Consider the following 26,318-nt stretch of genomic DNA (forward strand, 5'->3'; position numbering starts at 1 on the left):
GACTTCCGCTCCAGACCTTCCTTCCCCAGCAACTCAGTGGCCACAATGGAGGAACAGGTGGGTTTAAACACTTCCTCCTTGTCAAAATAGAGGGGAACTGATATGTGCGGTGATTTTAATAAGACTCAGGGAAAGCCAAGCCCCAGGAGACATTGGTGAAAGATGATCCAGTCCCCATGTTGGTCTTGTCCGGCCACAACCCCACTGTTAATTCACTTTGCAGCTTGTTTTATATAGTATTCCATGGGAAAAGCCTTCATCTCAGTGTCTGTTGGCCTCACCCTCGAGAATGTCAATTTAGCATCTTTTAGTGGGTAGAAAAAGAGGCTATACTGTGTCTTCTTAAACTTTTTAAAAATTAATATTTATATTGCTCTTGTGTATTTATCATTGGAGAGTTTTTTTTTTTTCAAAATAAAGGAAGCTCTTGTATGGTTGCTAAGTTGCCTTTGGATATGATTTTTCTGAGAAAGTGAAAAGCATCCGGCCAATACGTCACACACGCATGACTTGTAGACTCCGTAATGCACAGCAGATATTTTATTGAACATTTTCACAGAGCAGTTGCTCGTATTATCACAAATCAAATTTGTGTTAAATTTTAAAGCTGATAGGTATGTTTTACCAGTAGAAACAAGTCCTCTCAACGAGTGTGTGAATCTTGCAAACTAGGATTTTTTTTTTCTGAACAATGGACCACTTCCAAGAAATGAGTGTGTGCTCATTCCAAGAAACGAGAATGCCACCGTGAGAATGTAACACTTGTGAAAGTGTAACACGTGCAGAATTACAAAACTAAGAGCTCTAGTCGTCAGATGGAGACAAGTGCCTAGGACATGCGTGACAATCCTGTAGAAACAGGAGACTCCCCCCCCCCTCCAAAGAGGAAACGGTGACACACTGGGTGTTACAGGTACTACTTTTAAGGAAGGGAGGGGGTCATACAAATAAAATTCACATTTCAGACACCATGATGAAGAGTACATAATGAGCAAAAGGTGGGTGTGCTGGAGGGAGACCCAGGTGAGAAGGCACAAAGCCAAGGAGTTTCCTGGGAGACTGTGAAATGAAGAAGTAAGGCACGCTTGTCGCTGTGAGAAAGCGTGACTGGACTTGTACTCTCGCTTCCCAAAGGCCTATGGTGCAAGGCTAAGAATAAAGAGTGTGTAGCAATCTGTACACAGAAGCATCTGTGGCTGCGACTTTCTGCCCTTTATGGAAATATGTTGGATTTATACACAGAGAGCTTATCAAATGACCTTAGAAGCCACACAGAAGCGTTCACAGGCCAGACTGTCAGACATGTGAGAAATGAAGGCTTTGGGGGTGGAGGAAGTAGCGCCTTGCTGTCTTGTGACTATCACTTACTCATCTGAGAAACCACAGTGCAGACACCAACTAAGACACAGAGACTCAGCACAAGACCGAGCTTCTAGTGTCTGCGTAGGTGAGTGGTGAGATCTCTTCGTTCTTTCTTCCCTGTCTTCCCAGGCTTAGGACTGTTCTAGGGTCTGTCTGCTCCATCTTATGGCATGGGCTCACTTCAAGCTTGCTTATGTTCATGAGCATGTCAAAATCAAACGACAATCTGTAAGATCTGTAGATCCGGGAGGTTTTTAAAAATCCCAAAACATCATCATTATTGGAGGGGAAAAAATTCGGTCTTGATCATACTTAATTAATTTTTAAGAACTCTCCGGGGTTACTTTCTTTAGCTTGTAAAGCAATATAAATTTTCATTTATGGTCCTTTTTTTAAGTTCAGGGTTTTATTTGAATCACATTCTATCACTTAAAGACATATCTTGTTGAAATGTGTCCTTGCTTGTCCAAGAATTACCTTATATTGCCATTTGGCTTTAAAGATAGTTTAAGACATTTACCTCAGTTCAGAAATGTGAACTCAAAGCTCCTAAAGAACAGTGCAGTTGAGCTGGGTGCAATGGCACACACCTATAATCCCAGTACTTGGGGAGGCAGAGGGAGGCAGATCGCTGTGAGTTTGAGACCAGCCTATTCTACAAAGGGAGTCCAGGACAGCCAAGGTACACAGAGAGACCCTGTCTCAAAAACAACAACAACAACAACAATAAAGAACAGTGTTGTTGATTCCACATCCTCAGGTGTTAACAGAAGACAAGGCTCTAAAATGGTATGTAGTTGATTTTTGATAGAAAATAGAGATCCCAGCTGACCGGATCAAAATTAAACATACAATGTTTGAAATCAATAGCATTGTAAATAAACCCTTCATCTATTTCTCTCTTGATCTAAACTTTTCACTCCAAACTGGTAAATTGTCCACATCTGAACTAAAAATGACCCCCACCCAGCACTATAAAAATAAGGGATGTCAGTGTACTCTCTCTATCCCCTAAAAGTTAGGGAGCAATGGTTGCTGTTACTGGGTGCCAATGAGTGCGAGATGTTTGTGTACTTCAGACTCGAGTTAGTGCAGAATTACTAGACATGTAAAAAGAACTTGGCAGGAAACTCCACATATCTTAGAGTTCCAAATATCAAAGTGTGAGAGCTCACTTGGACCACTGTTTTTAAATAGAGTATAAAATTGTCTCTGCCATCAGCCATCTGTGATGGAATTCTGCCAAGATGCAGAATTTTATAATCACCCTTCCAGAGAAGGCCATCTCGCTGAACCATAGGCACTACAGAAGATGTAAAGGCCAAGATACAGGATAAGAAAGAGATTCCAACCGGGTGTGGTGGCGCACGCCATTAATCCCAGCACTCAGGAGGCAGAGGCAGGTGGATCGCTGTGAGTTCAAGATCTACAAAGCAAGTCCAGGACAGCCAAGGCTACACGAAGAAAATCTGTTTTGAGGAAAGAAAGAAAGAAAGAAAGAAAGAAAGAAAGAAAGAAAGAAAGAAAGAAAGAAAGAAAGAAAGAAATTCCTCCCCATTAGCAAAGCTCTTATAACCAGCCGAGAAATGGGGGCTGTTTGTCTGACTACAACATTAAAAACCAGTCCATTGTTCATTTTGGGTTGAGAATTCTGGTGGAGGAAACTTTATACTACTTCCAAGAAAAGCAAGCATAAATGGAAGAAGGTTAGGTTGATTATAGTGGAAGACTAGAATGTGGATAAAAATGAAAAATTAGCCACCTGGCTGCAGAAAAAAATGAGGCTGCAGTTTCCATGGCCAGCCACTTTGATGGACATTACTGTGGCTAATGCTGTCCCATTGCTTGCCTCAACAAACCACAAAACAGGTAATGAAATGAGTTAATAAAAAGATAGGAAGTAGGCAAAAATGAAATTATTGATATTTCTTATTTGTAAGTTTTCTATCCTTAAAAACTATTTCAAAAGTTTCCTCCTCTTTTTAGCTGATGAAAGCTTTATTAAAATCTCTACCATAGCAATTTAATATTAACCTCTTTCTGCTTGAGAGCACACTTTTTGTTTCTATCATCTTTTCAGCATACAGACGAAAAGTATTAGACTGTGTTTTAACTGTATTGTCTTAGTCAAAATAAGACACCTGCCTAGCCCAATTTAAATGATTATACCACATTCTATCAATAATCACACTGAAACTGCCTTTGTGCTGACTACTCCCAAAATTTTGTTACAATCAACTGAAAGTATCAGTATTGTGTAAAGCAAAATTAGCTCCAAACCTAACAGAATGGAATTACAAAAGAGAGGGTGTTTCTAAGAAACTCTATTAACTCATGTGAAGTATTGTTTCCCAACAAGTTTAGCAAATACTAAGGATTCAATCTTACATTGGATAGGAAGCCATGTAAGTTCATAAGTGGGAGTTTTACCCAGGGCCTTTATTGCCCAGCTTTGTGCTGAGGAAGTGAACATGTTATTTCCCAAACACCTATCCACTCAATCAAGAACGTCACACAATTTCACTTGGAGTATTAAGGAAGTAGATAAACATTTTTACTTTCTGCTCTATTCAGGGAGTAAATGCCATTCTCCCTATGTGAGTTCTTACAACAGTATAGGAGCAGAAAGTTCAGAAATGAAACCACTAGAAAAAAAACAAAACAAAACGAGCCCAGCCCATGCCAGAGGTCTCTGGCTCTATTCAAATCACAGCCAAATAACCCATGGGCAGCTTTCATTTGTTTTGCCTTTTGGGGACAAGGTCTCTCTATGTAGCTCTGGCTCGTCTGGAATTTATGCAGATGATGCTGGCCTAGAACTCACAGAGTTTTAACTTCCTCTGCCGACTGCCTGTCACAATTAAAAGTGTGTGCCATCATGCCCAGCTAGGTCACATTTCTTGGGTGAGGCAAATTAGAGTCTAATGACATGCATTTCTTTAACCGTGCCCCTTTAGGTCCCTACTGAGTGTGGTGTTCATATATGAACAGTTTTGTTTTGAGGTGTTCCATCTCCAGACTTGAGCGAACACCACATTACCTCATTGACAAGGCATTTTCCACAAGCCTGACTGCCTGTTACGTGAAGTTCTCTCCTGGCTCTTTTAGCTATTTTCATTCTTTAATCTGCCCTTTGGAATTTACGATGGGGTGTAATGGTGGCTCTGTCTTGGCTTTTTTTTTTTAATCTGATAACTTTTTTAAAAACTATTTTTTTATTAATTTATTCATATTACATCTCAATTGTTATCCCATCCCTTGTATCCTCCCATTCCTCCCTCCCTCCCATTTTCCCCTTACTCCCCTCCCCTATGACTGTGACTGAGGGGGACCTCCTCCCCCTGTATATGCTCATAGGGTATCAAGTCCCTTCTTGGTAGCCTGATATCCTTTCTTTGAGTGCCACCAGGCCTCCCCATCCAGGGGACGTGGACAAGTGTCTTGGCTTTTGAATGTAGATAACAGGCATCTCCTCCTTGATATTCCCAGGGTTATTTATTGCCATTGTATTTTATTAAATTAACTGGTCTGCTCAGGGATGGGGGTGTGACAAATATGGTTAGTCCTGATATTAAAGAAACTGAGTTTTGTTTGTTGTTGCTGTTGTTTTTGTTTCTTTCTCCTTCCTCTTGCTTTGTGTGGGGGGGGGGGTGTCACAAGGACATTGGATACGTGGGAAGTGAGTGCGATAGGGTGCTTTATGTAAAATTTCCAAATAATCAATAAAAAGTATTATGATCGGGGGGGGGGGGGGGGGGGAGGGAAGAAAAGAATTCCAGAATAAAACAGAAAAGAAAGAGAGAAATAGAAAGAGGGAAAGAAAAAAACTACATCTTTTGTTTCATAGTCATGTACAATTTGCTCTAAGTTTTCAGTTGGGGTCCAGGAACTTTTTCCCAAATTCTTGGCTAGCTAAGGAGTTTGTTTTGTTTTGTTTTCTTAAGAGTTTTGATCACGGGCCCCGGGGTCCCGCTCAAACTAAGGCACCAGCCAAGGACAATACAGGCGGTAAACTTTAAACCCCTACCCAGATCTAGCCAATGGGCAGAACATTCTCCACAGTTGAGTGGAGAGTGGGATATGACTTTGTCACGTACTCTGGTGCCTCACATTTGACCATGTCCTCTGGAGGGGAAGACCTGGTAGCACTCAGAGGAAGGACAGCAGGTTACCAAGAAGAGACTTGATACCCTATGAGCATATACAGGGGGAGGTAATCCCCCTCAGGAATAGTCATAGGGGAAGGGAATAAGGGGAAAATGGGAGGGAGGGAAGAATGGGAGGATACAAGGGATGGGATAACCATTGAGATGTAACAAGAACAAATTAATAAAATAATATATATCTTGGGGAAAAAAAGAGTTTTGATCACAACTGAATGGTGATGTTTAATGTATTTTAAAATGATTTAGTTTAATTATGCACATGTGTGTGGGTATGTGCACATGAGTACAGACACAGTCAGAAGCCAAAAGGCATCAGAGCCACTGGATCTGAAGTTGTGAGTCACCCAAGGTAGATGTGGGTAACTGAACCTGGGTCCTCTGCAGGGTCTTAAGTCTACATCTGTCCCTCCAGCCCAGAAATGCCTTTGAAAGTCATTACTTGGCCTTTGTTGAGATTAGTGTGGCTTGCTTTTGTCTGTCAGTGTAGCCTGTCACATAGCTGGACATCCATTCGAACACTGTGACCCTGCCATTAATCCTTTTCTGTCTACTCATATGCTGCTAACTTTGATTAACTGATTTGTTTGTTTGTTTGTTTGTTTTCAAGACAGGGTTTCCCTGTGTAACCTTGGCTGTCCTGGACTCACTTTGTAGACCAGGCTGGCCTCGAACTCACAGCAATCCGCCTGCCTCTGCCTCCCAAGTGCACCACCACGCCTAGCTTGAATAACCAATATTTATGATGTTTAAACATATGCTAATAAAATGATCCAGAAATTTTCTTTTAAATGTCTGCCTTTTTCCTAATGTTGTCTTCTCTGAGATTACTTTGGGAGATAAGGAATCACCTTTCTCTGTGTGACTGAATAAGCTTTCCCTGTAAAACCACAGCAATAGCTTAATTGCCAAACCAGTACTTGTTTCTTTTTTATTTGCCTGGTCACATCACACACTTCTAAAGTTTTTCCTTTAGGTGTTGGACTGTAGTGTTAGCTCGCTGTGGTTTGTCATTGTTTGGTTTTGTTTTTTAAAGATGTATTTTATTTATTATTATGTATACAGTGCTCTGCCTGCATGTGTTGAACTCAATCACATATGTTTTAACTTTCCTTTTATATTTCAGCTTTTCATTTCTTTGTGCTAGCCTCAGAGTGAGTTCTCAAATGACATGATCTTGAAGACCTGAGTCCAATGAAATCACATAAGTCAGCCTCATACCCTTCACTATGGGAAAGAACTCTGTAGAGGCCCCCTCCTCCTTTTCATGTCTTCTGAGATCACACTGCATGTCACATGCCATATGGAAACGTTTGTTTAATGTACTCTTTGGCAATTTTGTTCATGTGTATAATAACTTCCAGCCACATACACCCTGCCTCCTTCATCTCTCTCCACCAAGGCTTTTTCTAGGAACCAGTCTCCTCCATTTTCTTGTGTCTTTGTTTCACTTGTTTGAATATGGCTGCCCCAGTGGACATGGGCGTGGGGCTGTGCACTAAAGCATGGTGACCACAGGACTCACAATCGTGACTGCCCCTAGAGCAGCCAACTGAAGGAGGTGCCGGGCTCCTTGAGCTCCAGTGAATGGGGGCCTTTTAGGTTATTTTCAATACAATTATTTAGGTGAAGAAGCTAAAGCTAAAAAAGGGCAAGTGCCCTAGGCCACTGAGATAGTACAGGGTGGGGTGGGGAATCACACACACACACACACACACACACACACACACACACACACACACCTGCCCAGCCCCACCCTGTTTCTCCACTCAGTGAACTTGGTAGGGGCACATCCTGCCTCTGTCCTTTGAAGCAAGAATACTTTAATAGAGTGGGATTATGACCACAGAGATACAGAGATGAACTGCTAAGTGAAGTGAAGATAATGATAATAATAATGATACTAATAATGATAATAATAATAATAATCATTCTAGATAGCTAGATAATCCACTAAGCCTTCTCTCAGTGTTTATTGTAAAATTTCTTTCAATATTTAGTTGGTCATGTACACATTCACTTGCAGTTCTTTATTTTTTGTGTAAATCCTTATCAAATATATTAAAATATTTTAGAATCAATAATTATTTCCATCCGCATTTAAACTTTGTCTATTTTTTAATACTGTCAAAATACACGTGTGTTGCCTGCAAAGCACAAGCCTGCAAATTGGGAACTCAGCACCCGTATACCAAGAAGCTTCTCCTTTAAGTGGAATGTGGTCATACAAGGGCTGAGGAATGTGCTATGCAAAGCACAGGGACTTTAATGCTACAACTGTTGAAAGAATGTTCCAGAGGGAAAGATAAGCATCTGTCAGATGGGCTTGTGTCTCCAAAGCTCATACTGAACAATATGTTTCCAAAGAAACACAGAGAGCTGAAAGAGTTAAAGTCTTCTTTGAGTGAGCTACAATACAAAATAGCATAACCACATAGTACTAACAAAACAGCCTTTATGTGCACTATTCACAGGGTGGGCACTGTTATTTGGGGATATTTGACTGAAAAAGGGTTGCATATTTAATTTTTAATGAAATGGACATATGCATCTAAACATATATACAATGTGTTTAAGGAGAAATACATTGTTTTTTGAATTGTAGAAAATGATATATGATAACTAAATTTTATAAAAAGCTCTTCAACGCAAACTTCAATTAGGAATAACAATTCACACTCTGCAGGGTATTTTTTTGTTGTTGTTTTGATATTTGAAAGAATGTATTAAGAAGTTATAACAAATACATTTTCACTTTCCAGTAAGAATTACAATTTCATAATGTATATTTTTAAAAGATCTTTATCAGTTAACATTATTAAATAGTTAATTAATTTGTGTGGGGTGTGTGTGTGTGTGTGTGTGTGTGTGTGTGTGTGTGTGTGTGTGTGTGTGTGTGAGCGTATGTGTACATAATGTCTATGTGCCATGCTGCGTAGGTAGAGGTTGGAGGATATATTTATAGAGTCAGTTCTCTCCCTTCCCTTCTCTTTCATGAAGGTTCTGAAGATAGAACACAGGTGGCCAGACTTAGCCAGCATACAAGCTTACTGGCTTTTGGGGCAATTCTTCCTTTCCCCTCCCTACCTACCCTGTTTTTGTTTTTTGTTTGTTTGTTTGTTTCAAAGATTTATCTATTTATTTAATGTATATGGGTACTTTATCTTCATGAATACCTGCAGGCCAGAAGAAGACATGAGATCACATTATAGATGGCTTGTGAGCCGCCATGTGGTTGCTGGGAATTGAACTCAGGACCTGTAGAAAAGCAGGTGGCACTCTTAACCACTGAGCCATCTCTCCAGACCTTCCATCTAGTTTTTGAGGCAGAATCTCTCCTGTTGTTTCTGCCACTGTGCTGTATGCACCAAGCTTTAGGCCCATTCTCCTGTCTCCACACTCCCTGTGACCAGAGTAGTGCTGACCCTAGGTTCGCAGCCATGAGCTACTGCATCTGACTTTTTAACATGAGTTCCAAGTACTGAACTCTGGTCATCAGGTGTACTTGCCCACTGAGCCATTTCTCCAGCCCAGAAAACAAATCATTTTAATTCTCACATAAGTGAACAATTTTCATGTAACTGCTACAATTATTGCATCAGTGGATGGTGGCCAATGACTCTTGTTGTCTACCACATGAGAGCTTAAGGTAATTAATAATGTTAACAATGCTTTAGTATTATACTAAGAATTTTTCATATATACACATTCGTCTTTAAATCTGTATTGATATCTGTAATTTTAAAGTTGACTTTAAAATTCAGGGAACCACTATAAACTAGCCCAAAGACATAGAGTAACAGTATAATTCAGTCTCAAGGGAAAATGTCTGTTAGTTTTCTGGTCATTATAAAACTTTATGCATTCCATAGCTATATTCGTGAAATGTAAGTCATTCAAATTTTGTGAGTTTTCTATGGGCTCACTTTGTGATTTTATGAGCAATCAGTGATCTCAAGTTTTGCTGGGAAGAGGAGCAGTTTCAGATGGAGAGAGAGGTGGGACGAAAGAGAGTAATTGAGAAGAATGACTAAAATTTATTATATATGCACACAAGTGTAAAACTATCAAAGAACTTTTAAAAATTAAAAAACAATATGCTGTCCTTTTTTTTTTCTTTCTTTCTCCTTCCAGAATCGCACCATGCCAAACTACAAACTGTTTTATTTTAATATGAGGGGGAGAGCGGAAATTATTCGTTATATATTTGCTTACCTGGACATAAAGTATGAAGATTACAGAATAGAACAAGCTGACTGGCCAAACATCAAGCCAAGTGAGTAGCACAAACCGTTCCGGCTCATTCAGGGAGAGTGTATTTCAGGGTTTTCCGTTCTTCCTCCAAGAAATGCAAGCCTGATTCCACAGTGCTTCACACTGAGAAGCGGCTGTTCAGGTAAGCTGAACAGATGCTTACTGCTCTCTGAGCTTGCTCTGGCTTTACTTTTTCTCAATATGTGGCTCATAGGACTGTAGAAACACCTGGGCAGCTGACCACACTTGAATATCACCTCTACAGAGGCGATATTAAACTTCCCCAAACATCAGATCCCTGTTTACAAAATAAGGCCACAGTTAACAGCCATCTCTCAAGGTTGAGTGCTTGAAGACGTGGTAGCATGTTACATGTCCAGGACCATCTTTTCTCTCAAGCTCCTTATACCGTCTCCCTCTTGACTATACGTGTGCTTCAAATGAAGCCCATCAGACCACGTTCATTTTATCTGGAACTCTTGTTTTGCTCACAGCACCTCGGGGCCTTGGGAAGTATTTGGTGCGATCACTGGGTCGGTAATCAAAACTTTGCTTCTGCCCAAAGTGATCGAAACTGAACTTGTATTCACCCAGTGTGTGTATGGAGGCCTTTCCCAGTGCTTGTGTGAGGTGCATGACTTATAAGTGTCACTTTATTCTTTTACTTCTTTCCAAACTAATTATGCACCCAAACCCAGGATACTTTTTAGAAGATTGTAGGCAGTACACATGGTGAAGACCTCATAGTCATTCAAATGATGGAGGCCCATTGATACGGAACAGTTTTAACGATGCGGTCAAGTAAGAGAAAAGGACTTTGTATAATTTGGCTTATGGTTTATTTTAAATATTTAAAATATTTGACTATTTTAATATTTAAAAGTATTTTTAATATTTAAAATACAAATATTTAGTGTTTCATGATCGTGACAGAAATGGGGGAAGAATTTAAAGGATGGATTTAGTCAGAGGTCTCAGTGCTGTCAGCTCATTGCTCAGGGCCTAAAGAGAGAAACATCACTCTAGAAAGGGTGTGATGGAACAAAGCTGCTCAACATGTGAGGGCTGAGAGACAGTAACTGATGGAGAGACTCCAGCCGAGAAGAAAGGCAAGTCCCAGCAGCCTGTTTTCACCAGCAAGGCCACTCCCAGACATCCACCACCTCATAACAGTGAATCTAAAGCCAGAATGGCCCAATGCACTACACTATTCACTGAGACCAAGACTCATGATCTGGTCATCTGTGGAAAGGACCCACACAGATAGATATGGATATTAATGCAGGTGGCTCACAATCTAATAAAGTTTGTGAGATTAACTAACACAATATGGAAAAGGTAGTAGCTGTCTGGAAGAAATATTCTTGCTTTAAATTTTATTAATTTTCTATAATAGCAGCACATTACTTTCTCATGAAAGTAAGAGGTTCAAGTCAGAAAAAGTGAAATTTACTGATAGAGTATTAATGTTATCTGCTATGACTGTCTTAGATTTTTACAAAGTTCTTTCATCTTTTATTATAGACTTCAAATTGCTTTTCATCAAAATAAGATTAGGTTAAAACTTTCTTAGTTCATGTGTAAATCAGACTCTATAATTGTTTAAGTACTTTTTAATATAACTCATGAGATCTGTTTTGAGATTACAAAATTGATGAAGTTTCAAAACACAGGTTTTATAAAAAGTTAAGTATGTGATAAAAAAAAAAAGATGGCTTCGTGGTTAAGAGCAGTCGGTGTTCTTGCAGGGTGTTGGGGTTCACTTTCCAGCACCCACATGGAGGTTCACAGCTATTTGTAACTTCAGTCCCAGGGGGACCTGACTCTCCCTTCTAGCCTCCAAAGATGTTGCACCCACATGGTGCACTTACATACACGCAGGCAAAACACACACATGGTGCACTTACATACACGCAGGCACAACACTCATAACGCAAAAAATACGACTAAGAAAGTCTTTTAAATCAACGTATAATGAGACAATAAGGCAGGATAACACGTGGCATCCCCATAAACATTTTTGTTACTATTATTTTTTAATCTGCTAAGGTTATAAGCATAAGCCAGCAGCCTCAGTTTATGCAGTGCTGGGGATCAAACTCAGAGACTTGTGAAGCCTTCCACTTGTTAGTCAGGCACTCTACCAACTGGGCTACATGCCCTGCCCACAAACATGATTCGTACAACCAATTATTTAACTGACTTTGTATCCAGTTTCAAAGCTAACAAAATGTAAAAGAGGGCACTAGAAAATGTAAAATTGTCCCCTTTAAGAAGAACTGTTTTGAGGGGATTGGATATAGCCCAAATAGTATAGTGTTCTTTAAAGTGAGGATATTTTCAAGTTTACATGGGTGTGTGCATATATTGTATATTTAAGACTTCCATGGCCTTAAGAGATACCTTGTGTCTGTCATCCTGTGTTCTCCCATCCTTCTGTTCTCTGCTCTGCCACTGACTCGTCACTTGTTCTGTTGTAGCTCTTCCATTTGGCAAAATCCCTGTTTTGGAGGTGGAAGGACTTAAGCTTCATCAGAGCCTTGCAATAGCGAGATATTTGACCAAAAACACAGGTAATATACTTATTGTAGCTAAGGCTTTCAATAACTGAAAAAAATGTGGTGCTTCTTTATGCCACTTATTTAATAACTGTGCATTTTAACCTGGCGTGGTGGTGAATGCCTTTAATCCCAGCACTCGGGAGGCAGAGGCAGGCAAATCTCTGTGAGTTCCACGACAGCCTGGTCTACAATGTGAGTCCAGGACAGCCAGGGCTGTTACACAGAGAAACCCTATCTTAAAAAACCAAAACAAAAACAACAAAACAAAACAAAACAAAAGCAAAAACAACAATAACAAACACCCCAAAACTGTATTTTTAACTATGGTGCAATTAAGAATGGCTATGAAGACTGAAACAATATTAATTCAGCATTTATGGTAGTAGAACTTTGTAAGAATGCTGTAGACAGCTATTTTACTTTGCTATTTTATATTTTTATGTACAGGGTCATCTTATGTAGTCTTGCCTTGCCTAATGTTTGTTATTCAGCCCACGCTGGCCTTAAATCTTTGTCCTTGCTGTAACAGCCTTCCCTGTGCTTGGATGACAGGCGAGTGCTGCCACATTAGACTACATAATCTCATTTACACTGTACCTTCCCCCTCCTATATCACACTACATTGCCACCACGTCTTTTCTAGAATCTAGAAATTTGGCCTGGTATGTCACAGTAGTGATAAGTATTATGATTTAGGCAAAAATAGCCAGAAATGCATACAGCACGTGAAGGCTGGGCCTTATTGGACTGTTGTAATTATAATTCAGTATCCTTCATGCTGATCATGCTGAAAAACATATGAAAGTGGTACACTTAACTCTACTGGGTATCACCGAGGCCTCCTTAACACCCGACCAGGGCAGTGAGTAAGGGGTAACAGAGATGACAGCATCTTAGAGCATTACAAGTAAACAGAAAAAGCAAGAAGAAGAAGAAGAAGAAGAAGAAGAAGAAGAAGAAGAAGAAGAAGAAGAAGAAGGAGAAGGAGAAGGAGAAGGAGAAGGAGAAGGAGAAGACCAAAACAAAACAAACAAAAATCCCAACAACAGCCAGTCAAACAAACAAACAAACAAAAAACCTTCATCGTGTTTGTAGGGTAGAGAAGGAGGACTACTTAGCAAAATACATTGAACCTGGTTAGAAAATCCAGGACTTGGACTTCCCTAACGATTGTAGTACAACCAGGCACACCTGTAGAACTATTATCCTGCTGATACTTTCTTCTTGAATTGCCTGACTGTGGGACACACTGTAGAGATTTTTGAAATAGCCCCGGTGGCCTCAGAAAGTGTATGGAAAAGTCTGAGAAAGTCTGCAGAAGCTTTGTAGGGTTAGACTACAGGAAAGGGCAGGAGAGCACAGGAGGTAGGCTTAGTCATTCTCGGGGCCCGTTGGGGGGGTGTTCGGAGGGGGGCGGAGTCACAAACACCCACAAGCACTCCTGTGTTCTCCCTCTCTGATCTGTGTAAAAGGGGAGTAAGGAGGAAAAGGGAGGGAGGGAGGAATGGGAGGATACAAGGGAGGGGATAACCATTGAGATGTAATAAGAATAAATTAATAAAATAAATTTAAAAAAAAAAGCTTCCTCAGTCTGCAATACCTTTAGCTTTATGGGGCCCTAGCTCCTGTGGGGCTAACTCACAGTGGGAGCCATGCCCTCCTGGATTAAAAGGCAACAGTTGGTTTGAGGTGTGGTGTCTGGGTAATTTGATGCCTAAAAGTTCAGGAGGGAACAAAGCTCCAAATATTTGCAAAGGAGCTTTAGAGATGCCTACAGCTTAGACATAGGCTTAGACCAAGGCATCAGCTTCTGGAAAGTAACTGCTAAAGCCTGTAAGACTGAAGTCAAGCCAAGCCTGGGAGAGTGTGAGGGGGATGGTGAAAGGCAGTTTCAGGTTAATGAGGAGAATCAGTTCTTGGAAATCATATGTGAGAGTTACAAGAAAGCGAAACAAGCATGTTCCTTCACCCTGAACAGCATCACTGAGGAGGTGTTTATAAGAGACATTCAGCGTCAGCATAGTTCATTGACACTTAGAAATGTGATACAGTTGTACAAAAGCAGTCAATTTTACAAGACTTTCATACTGAATCATTTCAAATTGACACCACTGAGGAAAAGATTAGAAAGATCAATGCCTTGTTTGAAAAAAAAAAATGATTAACAAATGATGAGGAAAAAAAATTAAAAGAAATCATCAGCCACTGTTTACTTTTTTTTTTTTTTTAATTGAACGCTTTGAAGATCTTGTAAGTTGAGGCTGGAGTAATGGCTCAGCAATTAAGAGTACTGGCTGCTCTTCCAGAGTAGCTGGGCTGGGTTCCCAGCACCTATATGGCAGCTCACAACTGTCGCCAGCTGTAGGGGATCCAACACCCTCTTCGGACCCACTGGCATATGGTGTACCAGCAGATAAGCAAGCAATTGCTCATGCACATAAAAATTCAAATTTTAAAAATGTCTGAAGAAACTTGCAAGTTTTTGTGACTTTTTTTTTCTTTTTTTAATCCCAGTTTTCATTTTTGTTTACCTCCCACGGCTCTTGAGCCCTCGGTTTTCCTTCTGGAGGAAATGTTTCAATTTGAAGGAAATGTGGTAACTGGAAGAAACATGCCATCCAACACACAGAACCAATGTACTGTAGCCTCAGGCAGCTGAGCCATAGGAGGTATTTGACCATCAGGAGGAGCCCCAGCTCCCAGGACACAGCTGTAGTTGCTATGGTTGCTGGACACAGCTGTAGTTGCTATGGTTGTCTTCTATCTAGCTTCACGGTGAGATGCTTAGGATCCCATAGCGTGTGGCTTTCCATCGAGGCATTTTCTTGTCCCAGGGTTAAGACATTCTATTATTTTTGAAGTTGACATTTTATGGTGAAAGCCAGGACCAGATACTTACAGGAGTTTTTCAGGCTGCAAAAAGAAGAATAGGGAATAGAATTTTAGAATTTTCTCTCAGCCCCGTGGCTGACCTCTGTCTTCTGACTTGCGACTGCTTAACATTGAGTTTTCTAAGGCATGACTATGTTGTCTATTTGATAAGTAGGAGTAAATTAAGTTGAGCATGTTGGTAGATATAAAATGGCCTCTTTCTATCCCATAGATTTGGCTGGGAAGACAGAGTTGGAGCAATGTCAAGCTGATGCGGTGGTGGACACACTGGACGATTTCATGTCACTTTTTCCATGGGCAGAGAAAAATCAAGATGTAAAAGTAATGTGATAAGCTTACTATCATTACTATGGTTAACCTTGTTATAATATATAGAGATGTCATGCACAAATCTGGTATGAAAGGAGATTTATAATGGGAAAAGGGGAAGAGGGGACAAAAGTGGTGGCAGCCCACGACAGAGAGAGACAGTGGGAGAGACTGAGAGAGACCAGAAGACACTAGGAGAGAGGCAGAAGGAGAGGTAAGAGAGAAAAAGAAAAAGGCTAGCAGGTCCTTTTTATCCTGCACACACCTGGAGTGCGGCCTGGCCCATACCTGGCAGAGGCAAGTGATGACATCAGCAGTTGCTAGGCAATCTAGAAACAGGCTAATGGGACCTCTTAACATTCCTCCCTTTAATCCAAGCACTTGGGAGGCAGAGGCAGGCAGATCTCTGTGAGTTTGAGGCCATGTGAGTTCGAGGCCAACCTGGTCTATAAAGCGAGTCCAGGTCAGCAAGGGCTACACAGAGAAACCCTGTCTTGAGAAGAAAATGAGAAAGTAGGAAGGGGTGGTGAAACGGGAATGAGGACACTGGACTCCTTCTCATGCGAGACAAGTTAAAGTATAAAAATGCAGGTTCATAGGAAACTGTTCTTGGCCACCATGAGAGAGAGAATCAAAATGTCTGGGTTGTATGGTGAAGGGGAAGGGGGGCGGGGAAGCCCCTGCCCTGAAAAGTTCAGGGTAGAGAGCCAGGTATGCAGCCCATGCCCTGTGCCCTGCAGCAGGTAGAGACCAAGGGATGCTGGGAGATCCTGGAGCTGCTTGTCCTGGGTCTGAAGCATGACATCCCAGCCTTCTGCTGATAACAAATCAACTGGGAAGGCATATTCATCTATGACTGCATCCTCCTGGCATTGGGGCATTGATATTGGGATGGGGGTGGGGGTAGGCAGACAGCTGGACTGTTCGTCTCGTCCGGGAAGAGCAGGCTGTCCTACTTGCTGTCCAGGGTCTGTGAGAATTATCTGCGAGGCTAGAAAGGAAAACTCAGGTCCAGCTGAAGCAATCTGTGAGGCACCTGTGGGTAGCCGCTTTGGCTCTGTCTTTGATGTAGGAAACACATGGACCTGACAGGATACTGGAACATATGTATGGGCAGAAGACAAAGTAGGTTAGGGAGAAAAAATGGCTTATAGGTAATGCTGTGAGGCATTTCCTTAATTAGGGATTGATAGGGAGGGACCTGTTGTGGGTGGGACTATCCCTGGGTAGGCGGTCCTCTTCTCTAAGAGAGTAGGCTGAGAAAACCATAGGAGCTGATAAGCAGCTATCCTCTGGGACTTCAGATTCTGCGTTGGTTCCTACCACCAGACTCCTGTCTGAAGTTCCTTCCCTGACTGCTCTCAGTGATAGAGTGCAACCTGAAAGCTGTAAGCTGAAATTAACCCCTTTCTCTGTTTCTTTTGGTCAGTGTTTATCACAAAGTTAAAAACCCTAAGACAGTTGGATAAGGAATTCTCTGTGGCAAGCAGTGTTTCTATCAGCATCTGAAGACACTGCAGGCTCTGGGCTGTTGACATGTTTGGCTAATCTAATTATTTTCCTTAAAGTTCTACATGTTTTAGAATGGTGAGTTTTGTTGTGTGCATTGGCACACACCTCTAATCTCAGCACTCTGGAGGCAGAAACATGCAGATCTCTATGAGTTCATGGCAAGCTGGGTCTACACAGGAAACTTTGGGCCAGCCAAGGCTATATAGCGAGAGCCTACCTCACAAAACACACAAGCAAATAATATATTTTTTTTTAAGGGAAAAGAATGAAATGGAATGGTGAGGTTTAGGTACCATTCGTTTTCTTTCCTGTGCGTGTCTGAATGTACGTATGTGTGCACATGCATGTATAGGCCAGAGATCAATGTCCAACAGCTTCCTCAGTTCTTCCCTGGCTCGCTTATTGAGACAGAGTCACTAATTCACCTAGACTGACTGGCCAGCAAAGCCAGCACCCCCTCCCATTCCTGGTCCTCCATGCCAGGGTTACAACTGTGTGTTAGGGAGCCTGGGTTCTCCGTGGGCACTAGGGATCCAAGCATCTTATCAATGAGCCATCCTTCCACCCTGGCACCATCTTATTTGGGCCCATTCAGTATGACACTGTGTTTAAAAAAATTCAAAATCATCCGGGAGGTGGTGGCTCACACCATTAATCCCAGCACTCAGGAAGCAGAGACAGGTGGATCTCTGTGAGTTTGAGGCCAGCCTGGTCTACAAAGAGGGTTCCAGGACAGCCAAGGCTACAAAGAGAAACCCTGTCTTGAAAAACAACAACAAAAAAGTCAAACATCCTTGAATTCTCTTAAAATTCCTTCACTGTCTCCAAACCTCGTTATTCTCTTTGTCATGTAGAAGCCCTGATTTGAGAGGCTCAGGCTTTTTTCTACCTCCCATTTTTTGCTTTTGTTTTGTTTTGTTGTGCTTTCAGGAAAACACCCTCTTCTTGACTCCTGGACACTTGAGTTCTACATTTCCCCCTTTTAATACTTATCAGGTTTTTAAATAGACTATTTCTTGACCCTTGATGCAGGTATACAATGTATCTTGATCATATCTACTTCTGGAGACTGCCTGACAAGCTCCTTTCTTTTTGTATAGTGCTTCGTTTCACTCTGGGGGTATTTTGTACTCATTTTATGGATATAATGTCATCTGTCTAACCATTGCTTGCCCAACAAAAGTTGCTTTACTTCCAGTTTGCTGTAATCCCTGTCAGGAGCTAGGCCATCCTCTAGAATCCATGGTAGTGTGCAGGACAGTGGTTTACATCTGTACATGCACAGATAATTTATTGATTTTGAGTGACACTGTGCTATGTGAGGTTCTTCCCAATGTCTCCGGCCCCCAGCATCTGGTCTTGTAATGGCAAGAGCTCCTGGAGCAGACAGTGATCTAGAAACAATGGGAAGAGAACAACAGTGGCTTCAGAATGTACTGTTCAGCGTGGGTATACTCATCCCATTCTTCTATTTTAAGTATATTATTCGCGATACCCTCTGTCCTATAAGCTGTTCTGGCCCCTCTAGCCTCCTGTAGAAAAGGATGGAGTCCTGTCAATTAGCCTGAAGTGAAGGAGAAGCCTCTCAAAACTGCTTCTCGGCAATTCTCACCAGTCTCAGTTTCCTTGCTCCTCGGGCCCAGACTGTATCCTGACTAAGCATAGAGTTAGTTCCCAGTTTTCCCCGTCCGCTCACCTATACAGCTTCAAACTCTGTTTGTTCTCATCCTCTCTCCTCTTTTCACCTCCATATTGATTTCATCTTGTAAAGCATAGTGCACAAGTGTTGAGTTGGGTTGGAGATAAGCTTGTGTACAAATGTCAAATCCACCACCACCTTATCCAATTTCTTTACTCTGGCCCTCTAGTGGCCTCATTTGGGATACTTGCCAAAATCTCATCTTCAATAGGAAGTGTCCCCTTGACAGATATCAGATTGACAAACTCTTTTTTAAAATTTTATTATTTTTATTTAATTAATTTATTCAGATTGCAACTCAATTGTTATCCCATCACTTGTATCCTCCCATTCCTCCCTCCCTCCTGCTTTCACCCTATTCCCTTCCCCTAGGTCTATGATCGAGGGGGACCTCCTCCCCTACTATACGGTCATAGGCTATCAAGTCTCATCTTGGTAGCCTGCTTATTCTTTCTTTGAGTGCCACCAGGCCTCCCCACCAAGGGGAGGTCGTCATATATGGAGCACCAGAGTTCATGTCAGAGTCAGTATTCTCCACATAATTGTGGAGAATGTCCTATCCATTGGCTAGATCAGAGTAGGGGTTCGATGTTTACTAATTGTATTGTCCTTTGTTAGTGCAATAGTTTGAGCAGGCGCCCTGGGCCCTGATCCACCTATCATGATGTTCTTCTTGTAGGTTTCTAGGACCCTCTGGATCCTTCTATTTCCCCATCTCCTATATTTCTCTTACCTAGAATCCCAGTAGGATGTCCTCACATCTATCCCAATCTCCTGGTGAGTAAAGACTTTCATGAGACATGCCTTTTGGGCTAGTACCCAATTATAAGTGAGTATATACTATGTGAGTCTTTCCGCTTCTGGGTTAAATCACTCAGTGTGATCATTTCTAGTTCCATCCATTTGTCCACAAATTTTGGGATTTTCCTGTTTTTAATAGCTGAGTAGTATGCCATAGTGTAAATGTACCACAGTTTCTTTATCCATTCTTCAACTGAGAGACATTTAGGCTGTTTCCAGGTTCTGGCTATTATGAATAAGGCTGCTATGAACATGGTTGAGCATATGTCCTTGTGTGGAGGAGCATTTTCTGGGTATATTCCAAGGAGTTGAATAGCTGGGTCTTGGGGGAAGCCCTAAGGGAAATGGACAGATTGACAAACCCTTTTAACTGCCAGGACCCTGCATTATCAGATCTCACCACCAGGCAACCCTCTGGTCCCCTCACTGGCAGTATCACTAGTGGATAGAAAGGCATTTCATTACCATGCTCAAGAGGCAGCGGCAGCCATGGTAGTTTGGAAGGTGCTCAAAGTCGGACAAGTGTAAGAATGTGATCTGAGCCACCCACCTGGCAAAACGCTAGAACCCATGGCCTGATCACACAGGCTTGACTGCTCCGGCAGGAGCTTATTTCCCAGTTGAGGACACAGAGACTCTTGGGCTCAGGGGTTTAGATGGGAAGGACTGTGGAAGGCATGCAAACCAGTGGTCTCCCTCAGACTATGTGGTCTCAATCTCCTGGGGTGTGATGTCGCTGTGCCAGCAGCTGCCCTGAACATGAGTACACATGAGAGCCAGCCCAAGCCCAAAAGCCGCAGACTGAAACAACCAATGTGACACTCGTCACGTTACTTAAGCATCTGCATTCTAAATGCTATTTAGATGGTTGAAGATATTTAGGCATAAAGTATTTATATAAATAAAGTATGTTAGGAATATGTGGAGAGAGAGAAAAGGGAGACGGAGGGAGGAGAGGAGAGGAGAGAGAGAGAGAGAGAGAGAGAGAGAGAGAGAGAGAGAGAGAGAGAGAGAGAACCCCAGGACAAAGTCTTTAAAAGCTCAGCTTTGATGACAGAAGGGTAAAAGACTTTTTGGCACAATATATTTGAGTCCCATTGCCCTTTTAACAGAGACTTCCCTTATCACAGCTCAAATTCTTTGAGTGTGAAGTATAGACAAAAGGGGCTCTCCTTCAAAGCATGCTGGAAGCATTAAGTGACAGTGTATAGGTATCTATATAACAAGGAGAAAGTGTTCACTAAACATCAGCTACTATAATTACATTAGTTAAGTGTTACTTTGCCCTTATATCTGTCTGGTGTGACATCTATTTCACATATCGTTATAAACCCACAGACAAATACATCATGCTCCCCAATATAGAAAAAAACTTGGGTATAAAGATTTTTATCCAGTGTCCCAAAGACTCCACTGCTAGGCAGTCTGCCACCTTCTCAGCTTGCTTTTCTCTCATTTTCGACCTTTCTGTGCCTGAGGATCTGTGACAGAGGGCACTTCCCAGAGGAGTGTGTCCTCTGGCCATTGCCAATAAAATGTACACTCCAGCTTTGTGCGGAACACAGTCATCAGTGCTATCTTAAAAGTCTCTCAAACAGGTTCAGAAGACTTGAACTTGGTTTCAGGAGCACATTATGCAAAAGAGCATGTTGCAGAGGCATCAATAGCTAAGGACTATAGCATCTCTGTCTAGGCATCAGAGGCGGTTGCTGCCACCTACTGGTCAGGTGGCCTTATCAAAATACTGCAGTAAGATGGTAGAAGAAGCATTCTTTTTGGTGAGACAGGTGTGACATCTATGCAGCCCAGGCTGGACTTGTAGCTCTGCTGCCCCCACCTCCTGAGTGCAGGTATTACAAGCGTGGCCATCCCACGAGCCTGCCTGAAAAATATCGTCAATATATGTGCTGGAAAAAACGCACGAGCTATAACAATTGCTGACATTTCTGTGTTTGTTGCTGAAATTTGTTCCAATTTTAAAGGATTCAATGAAACAATATGTCTCTGGATATTGGTCACTAGATCCGCCCTTGAATTTAGTATGAGTACTAATTATTTAGCTACATAGTGTGTCTATATTTGTTTTCTCATCTAAAGAGTAATGCGCAGGTTGGAGACAAGCAGGACAGAGGTAATTACGATGTTCCGGTTTCATCACTGAATGGCAGCGGCGGTGAGCGCTTGGAAATAGTAAGAAACAGACAACTTTCTATATCCTTCTCAGGTGCAAAACTCAGCTCACAGTCTTCTGAAGAAGAGACCGGAAACTCAGAGCTATCAAGCATAAGAAAGGACACTTAGAATTATAGTAATAGGGTTGGCAAGATGGGTCAGCGGGTACAAGGTGCTTGGGCAGTACCCAGCCTGAGTGGCTGGGTTTGCTCTCTTCCATGGCGGAAGGAGAGAACTGACTCCCAAAAGTTGCCTTCTGGTTTCCACACAGGCTCTGTGGCACAAGCACAAAAACACACCAAACACACACAATAAATGTACTTGTAAAACTTGAGTAATAAATGACTGAGTCAGGCCTGGGTCTCAATAAGGTCATAACTATGAAGAAACCAATGCATATCTACTTTCGCTCTGTGTAACTTGCTATTCATATTGCACTTATTTTTCTCATTAGTCACAAGAATGTCTGCTCTCTTCTAGGAGCGGATGTTCGAGGAGTTGCTCACATGTCATGCACCTCATCTTCTGAAAGACTTGGACACATATTTAGGGGACAAGGAGTGGTTTATTGGCAACTATGTGAGTATGTTTTGTGTGTTTCAAAATGTCAGCAATTATATTTAGAGAAGTCAAGGAACTAAAACCTTACTAAGCAAAAAATGTTATTCCAGCAAGGTATGACAGTACACACACACATGAGAGGCTGCATAACAAGCTTGATGCCAGCCTGGGCTACATGAGCCCCAGTCCCAAAAAAAAAAGAAGGATTGTGGTGGGGGGCAGGGGGCAATAATTACTCAGAAACTACACTAGAGAAGAAAAAAAAAACTTGCTAAACTTCTTTAAACTTAACTCTTTACATAGGTCTGACCTGGAGTCATGAAGTACTTTATATAATTATATACATTAATTTTTAAAAGCTATCTTAAAAATCCAAAGAAAGTGAAGCAATCTGTGTCACATATGTAAGAGTATATAAAGGCTACTTACTGGGTTATTTGTGCATGTGAGGATGTGTGTGTGTGTGTGTGTGTGTGTGTGTGTGTGTGTGTGTGTGTGTGTGTGTGAGATGTGGAGGCCATAGGCTGACTTCACTGTTAACACTGTCTACCTTGTTTTCTGAGACAAAGTGTCTTATAGTCAGGCTAGGCTGGCTGGACAGGGAGGCCCTGGGTTGTTCCTGTCTCTGCCTTCCCAGTGCTGGGATCACAAATCTTTGCCACCATACCCAGCTTTTGTCCGTGGGTTCTCAGGCTCAAACATGGCTCCTCACAACACTGCACAACAAGCACTTTACCAAACAAGCTATTTCCCCAGCCTTTATGTTGCAGTCTCAAAAAAAAAAAAAAAAATCTTACCTTCTGACCTACCCAATGTTCAAGACATTCTCTACAGTTATGTGGAGAGTGGGGACTGACTCTGACATGAACTCTGGTGTCCCATATTTGACCACCTCCTCTGGGTGGGGAGGCCTGATGGCATTCAAAGAAAGAATAAGCAGACTACCAAGATGAGACTTTATAGCCTATGACCATAGAGAGGGGGAGGAGGTCCCCCTCGGTCATAGACCTAGGGGAGGGGAATAGAGTGAAAGTGAGAGGGAGGGAGGAATGGGAGGATACAAGTGATGGGATAACAATTGAGTTGTAATCTGAATAATAAAATTTAAAAAACTACCTTCAATGCAAGGTACAATAGTCTGAACTCAGGAATCTCAGAAAAACAAACACACCATTTTCAGAATGCTAATACATTAATTATTAGAATTATTAGTCTTGGGCACTATTTGTATTGCTTTAACAGTATTATTTATGATTTGTACATTGTGAGTGCAAAAATCAGAAATTATACTGATGTTAGTAAGAAGCAGGGTCTTTGGTGCGGGAGGAGACAAAGATAAACCCAGTCAGTGTGAATAATTACCTCCTTATAACCAGACTCTGGTCTCTTAAATACAGAAACAAGCTGGGGATTCAGATGCAAATGACTTACTGTCAATTTGAAACAAGGAAGATGAGTACTTTTTCATGCTAGAAGCAAATGAGCTGCCAAAGCAACCAGAGTTGGTATCGCAAGGATTCAGACATGAGCTGGAGACTGACTAGAGATGGAGCCATCCAGGCTTCAAAGAGAATGTTAATAGCAGAGTATTCAAACAAGTCAAAACAGAGGACCTTATGACAGCTTATGCTACATCCAAACACACAGCACCCAGACCGAAGCTCCCCCGAAGTCAAATCTGACTGACTTCAGTGCTGTTGTAGGTGGAGTTTGCCAGCTTTTTGGGCCACTCTCTATGGAAGACAGGAAAAGGGGCTGTCTGTGCTTTTGATGGTTCTGATCAGTCTAACGTGTCCCTACATCTTCTGTTTTCCACCGCAATGTACAATCCCACATGTCTCCTCACTAACTTTTTCTAAACTCTTTTCATTCCCCATTTTCTGAGTAGCTCTAGGAACTGGTATTTTTTTCCTATTAAATCCCTTTGTAAGGCATCTCCATGGCCATTCCTGAGCACTCTTTGCTCTTTACTGTGCTCCAAACTAGACTCGTTGCACTGTCAGATAAAGGCTGCTAAGCTCGGTGTTTCTGAACCCTCAGGTTAAATGTATTTCATCTCTTAAGGGTCCCTCTGCCCATATTAGTTACTGCACTTTTCCTTCATCATCTGTTTCACTGTTTGATAGGTCTCTTCTAAAATAAAACCCCAGGCTGAGGGTGAGGTTCAGTGGTGTTTGAGGGCTCTGAATTCGAGCCACAGCACTACAAACAAACAAATCTACATCAGAGGAGGGCATTGCATCCCTAACACCTAGATATGGGTATGCCACACAATAGGCACTTGATAAATAAATATTCCTTAGCTAAACTAAGTTCTCTAAGCAGCAATCTTTCTATTGTTGTTTCGTTTTTGTTTGTGAGATAGGGTTTCTCTGTGTAATAGATTCAGTTATCCCGGAACCCTTTGTAGACCAGGCTGGCCTCAAACTCACAGCAATCTGCCTGCCTCTGCCTGCCTCTGCCTCCCAAGTGCTGGGATGAAAGGCATGCTCCACCACGCCTGGCACAGCAATCTTTCTTAGATGGCAGCAAGCTTGTGAAACACCAGCAACCAACTCTAGTAAATTATACACACACAAACAAACTTAGTTGACATTAAATCCCACTCTAGAGCTGGTCTTGGAGAAACATGCTGGTCTCAGGCAGCCTGGTCTCCAGAGGGAGTTCCAGTAAAACATACTAGTGTCAGACTGTCTCCCAAGAATAAAAATTTGAAAGAGAGCAAATAACAAGACAAACTTCACTGTGCTAGCCTGATTATGGAACCAATGTAACACTCCAATGATGAAGCTCAAATAACAATGAAGAACACTCAGCTGACCCAGGCTTCACTTTGGCCAACTCCAGTATTCCATTAAAGGCATATAGTTGTCTTGATATGATACAAAGATAACCTATTTACCCCCAAATCTTTTATTTGGAATTATAGACCCTGAAAGGATAACCCACACACCATTTATTCCTTTCTACCTTAAAACACAGAGTAGGCTGTGTTAGACAACAGTGAAATAATGTTGTAAACAACATAATGAAATAAGCACAGACGCCACACGGGATACCTGAAAGGCTAATATGGAATCATCAGTGGTAACATACAAAAAGGAACACACTATTTTCACATACAAAATTAAAGCATGTACACTGGACAGGTACACAACTGGAATGACCCTACCTTTTCCTACAGAGGGCTTTTGGCAAAGATGGACATCTCTGAGTTAAGTCAGATGAAAATGTGCTGTTGGACTTGTGGAGATTGGACAGGCCTTCAAAACAATGTAGCACTGGACTGAATGCTGTCACCTGTCTATCTCAGCATCTAGACTAAATCATAGACAGCAGTCATCTGAGTGTCCCCTGGGCATTGTAATGTTTGTTGGTTTCTAATTTCATCATGTTCAGCTTTTGTACCAAGAAAGAACTGTTTTGAAATTGAAGGGAAATGTTCCTTGCAAGAAATTAAGTTCACTTTTGGAATGCTGATAGCTTTTTATATTCAAAAGCCAAGTCTTTGTTTTCCTTTAAGCAGGTAACTTGGGCAGACTTCTACTGGGATATCTGCAGCACCACACTTTTGGTATTAAAGCCTGACTTGTTGGACGTCCACCCCAGGCTGGTATCATTACGGAACAAAGTCCAAGCTATCCCTGCCATTGCTACCTGGATACAAAAGAGGCCACAGACCAAACTGTAGATGACACAGGCCCCAGCACCAGATGAGAGCGGATGATCAGCATGCTTCTCACTACCACTAGGACTCTTGGCTGCTTTCTGCTTGCTATGCATAATTTTTTTGTTGTATGGTTTTGTCTTTATTTCTGTAGGCATTTAGTCTCCAGTATTTTACTTTTTCAGAACTTTACACTATTTTTTATAATTGGAGGGAAATAGTTCACAATACATGCTGCTTTGCATTGATATCAACTGTCACGCATGCTTTTGCTAAACAATACTAGCTTCCTGGCTATTGTGTCAGGTACCACAGTCTTAACTGTGAGTAATCATGTGAAATACAGATTTTGCAGCTAGCTCTTC

General features: G+C 41.7%; 1 protein-coding gene across 4 annotated transcripts; it reads left to right on the top strand.

Annotated features, from left to right (window-relative positions):
* The first annotated feature begins 1,217 nt into the window (after positions 1 to 1,217).
* Positions 1,218 to 26,201, top strand: HPGDS (hematopoietic prostaglandin D synthase). 4 transcript variants are annotated; one of them, XM_084785475.1, is made up of 7 exons: positions 1,218 to 1,447; positions 9,660 to 9,801; positions 12,260 to 12,352; positions 15,444 to 15,553; positions 21,651 to 21,743; positions 22,206 to 22,304; positions 25,810 to 26,201. In XM_084785475.1, exons 2-7 carry the CDS (start codon positions 9,669 to 9,671, stop codon positions 25,975 to 25,977), a joined length of 696 nt encoding a protein of 231 aa, XP_084641601.1. In that variant the 5' UTR covers positions 1,218 to 1,447; positions 9,660 to 9,668; the 3' UTR covers positions 25,978 to 26,201. The 4 variants fall into 4 exon arrangements, with proteins under 4 accessions (XP_084641601.1, XP_084641602.1, XP_084641603.1 ...); XM_084785476.1 differs by having other exon boundaries at positions 1,222 to 1,447; positions 25,813 to 26,201; XM_084785477.1 differs by lacking the exon at positions 21,651 to 21,743 and having other exon boundaries at positions 1,226 to 1,447.
* Positions 26,202 to 26,318: the final 117 nt, after the last annotated feature.

Source organism: Acomys minous, assembly GCF_964271855.1.
Source record: "Acomys minous genome assembly, chromosome: 6".
NCBI classification, from domain to species: domain Eukaryota; kingdom Metazoa; phylum Chordata; class Mammalia; order Rodentia; family Muridae; genus Acomys; species Acomys minous.

Bases quoted from the DNA above. Each gene is read 5' to 3' on its own strand.
- HPGDS (XM_084785475.1), top strand. From the start codon at position 9,669: ATGCCAAACTACAAACTGTTTTATTTTAATATGAGGGGGAGAGCGGAA. The intron at 15,554-21,650 runs GTAATGTGATAA...TCTCATCTAAAG, and splicing joins AGAAAAATCAAGATGTAAAA to AGTAATGCGCAGGTTGGAGA. The intron at 21,744-22,205 runs GTAAGAAACAGA...GCTCTCTTCTAG, and splicing joins GCGGTGAGCGCTTGGAAATA to GAGCGGATGTTCGAGGAGTT.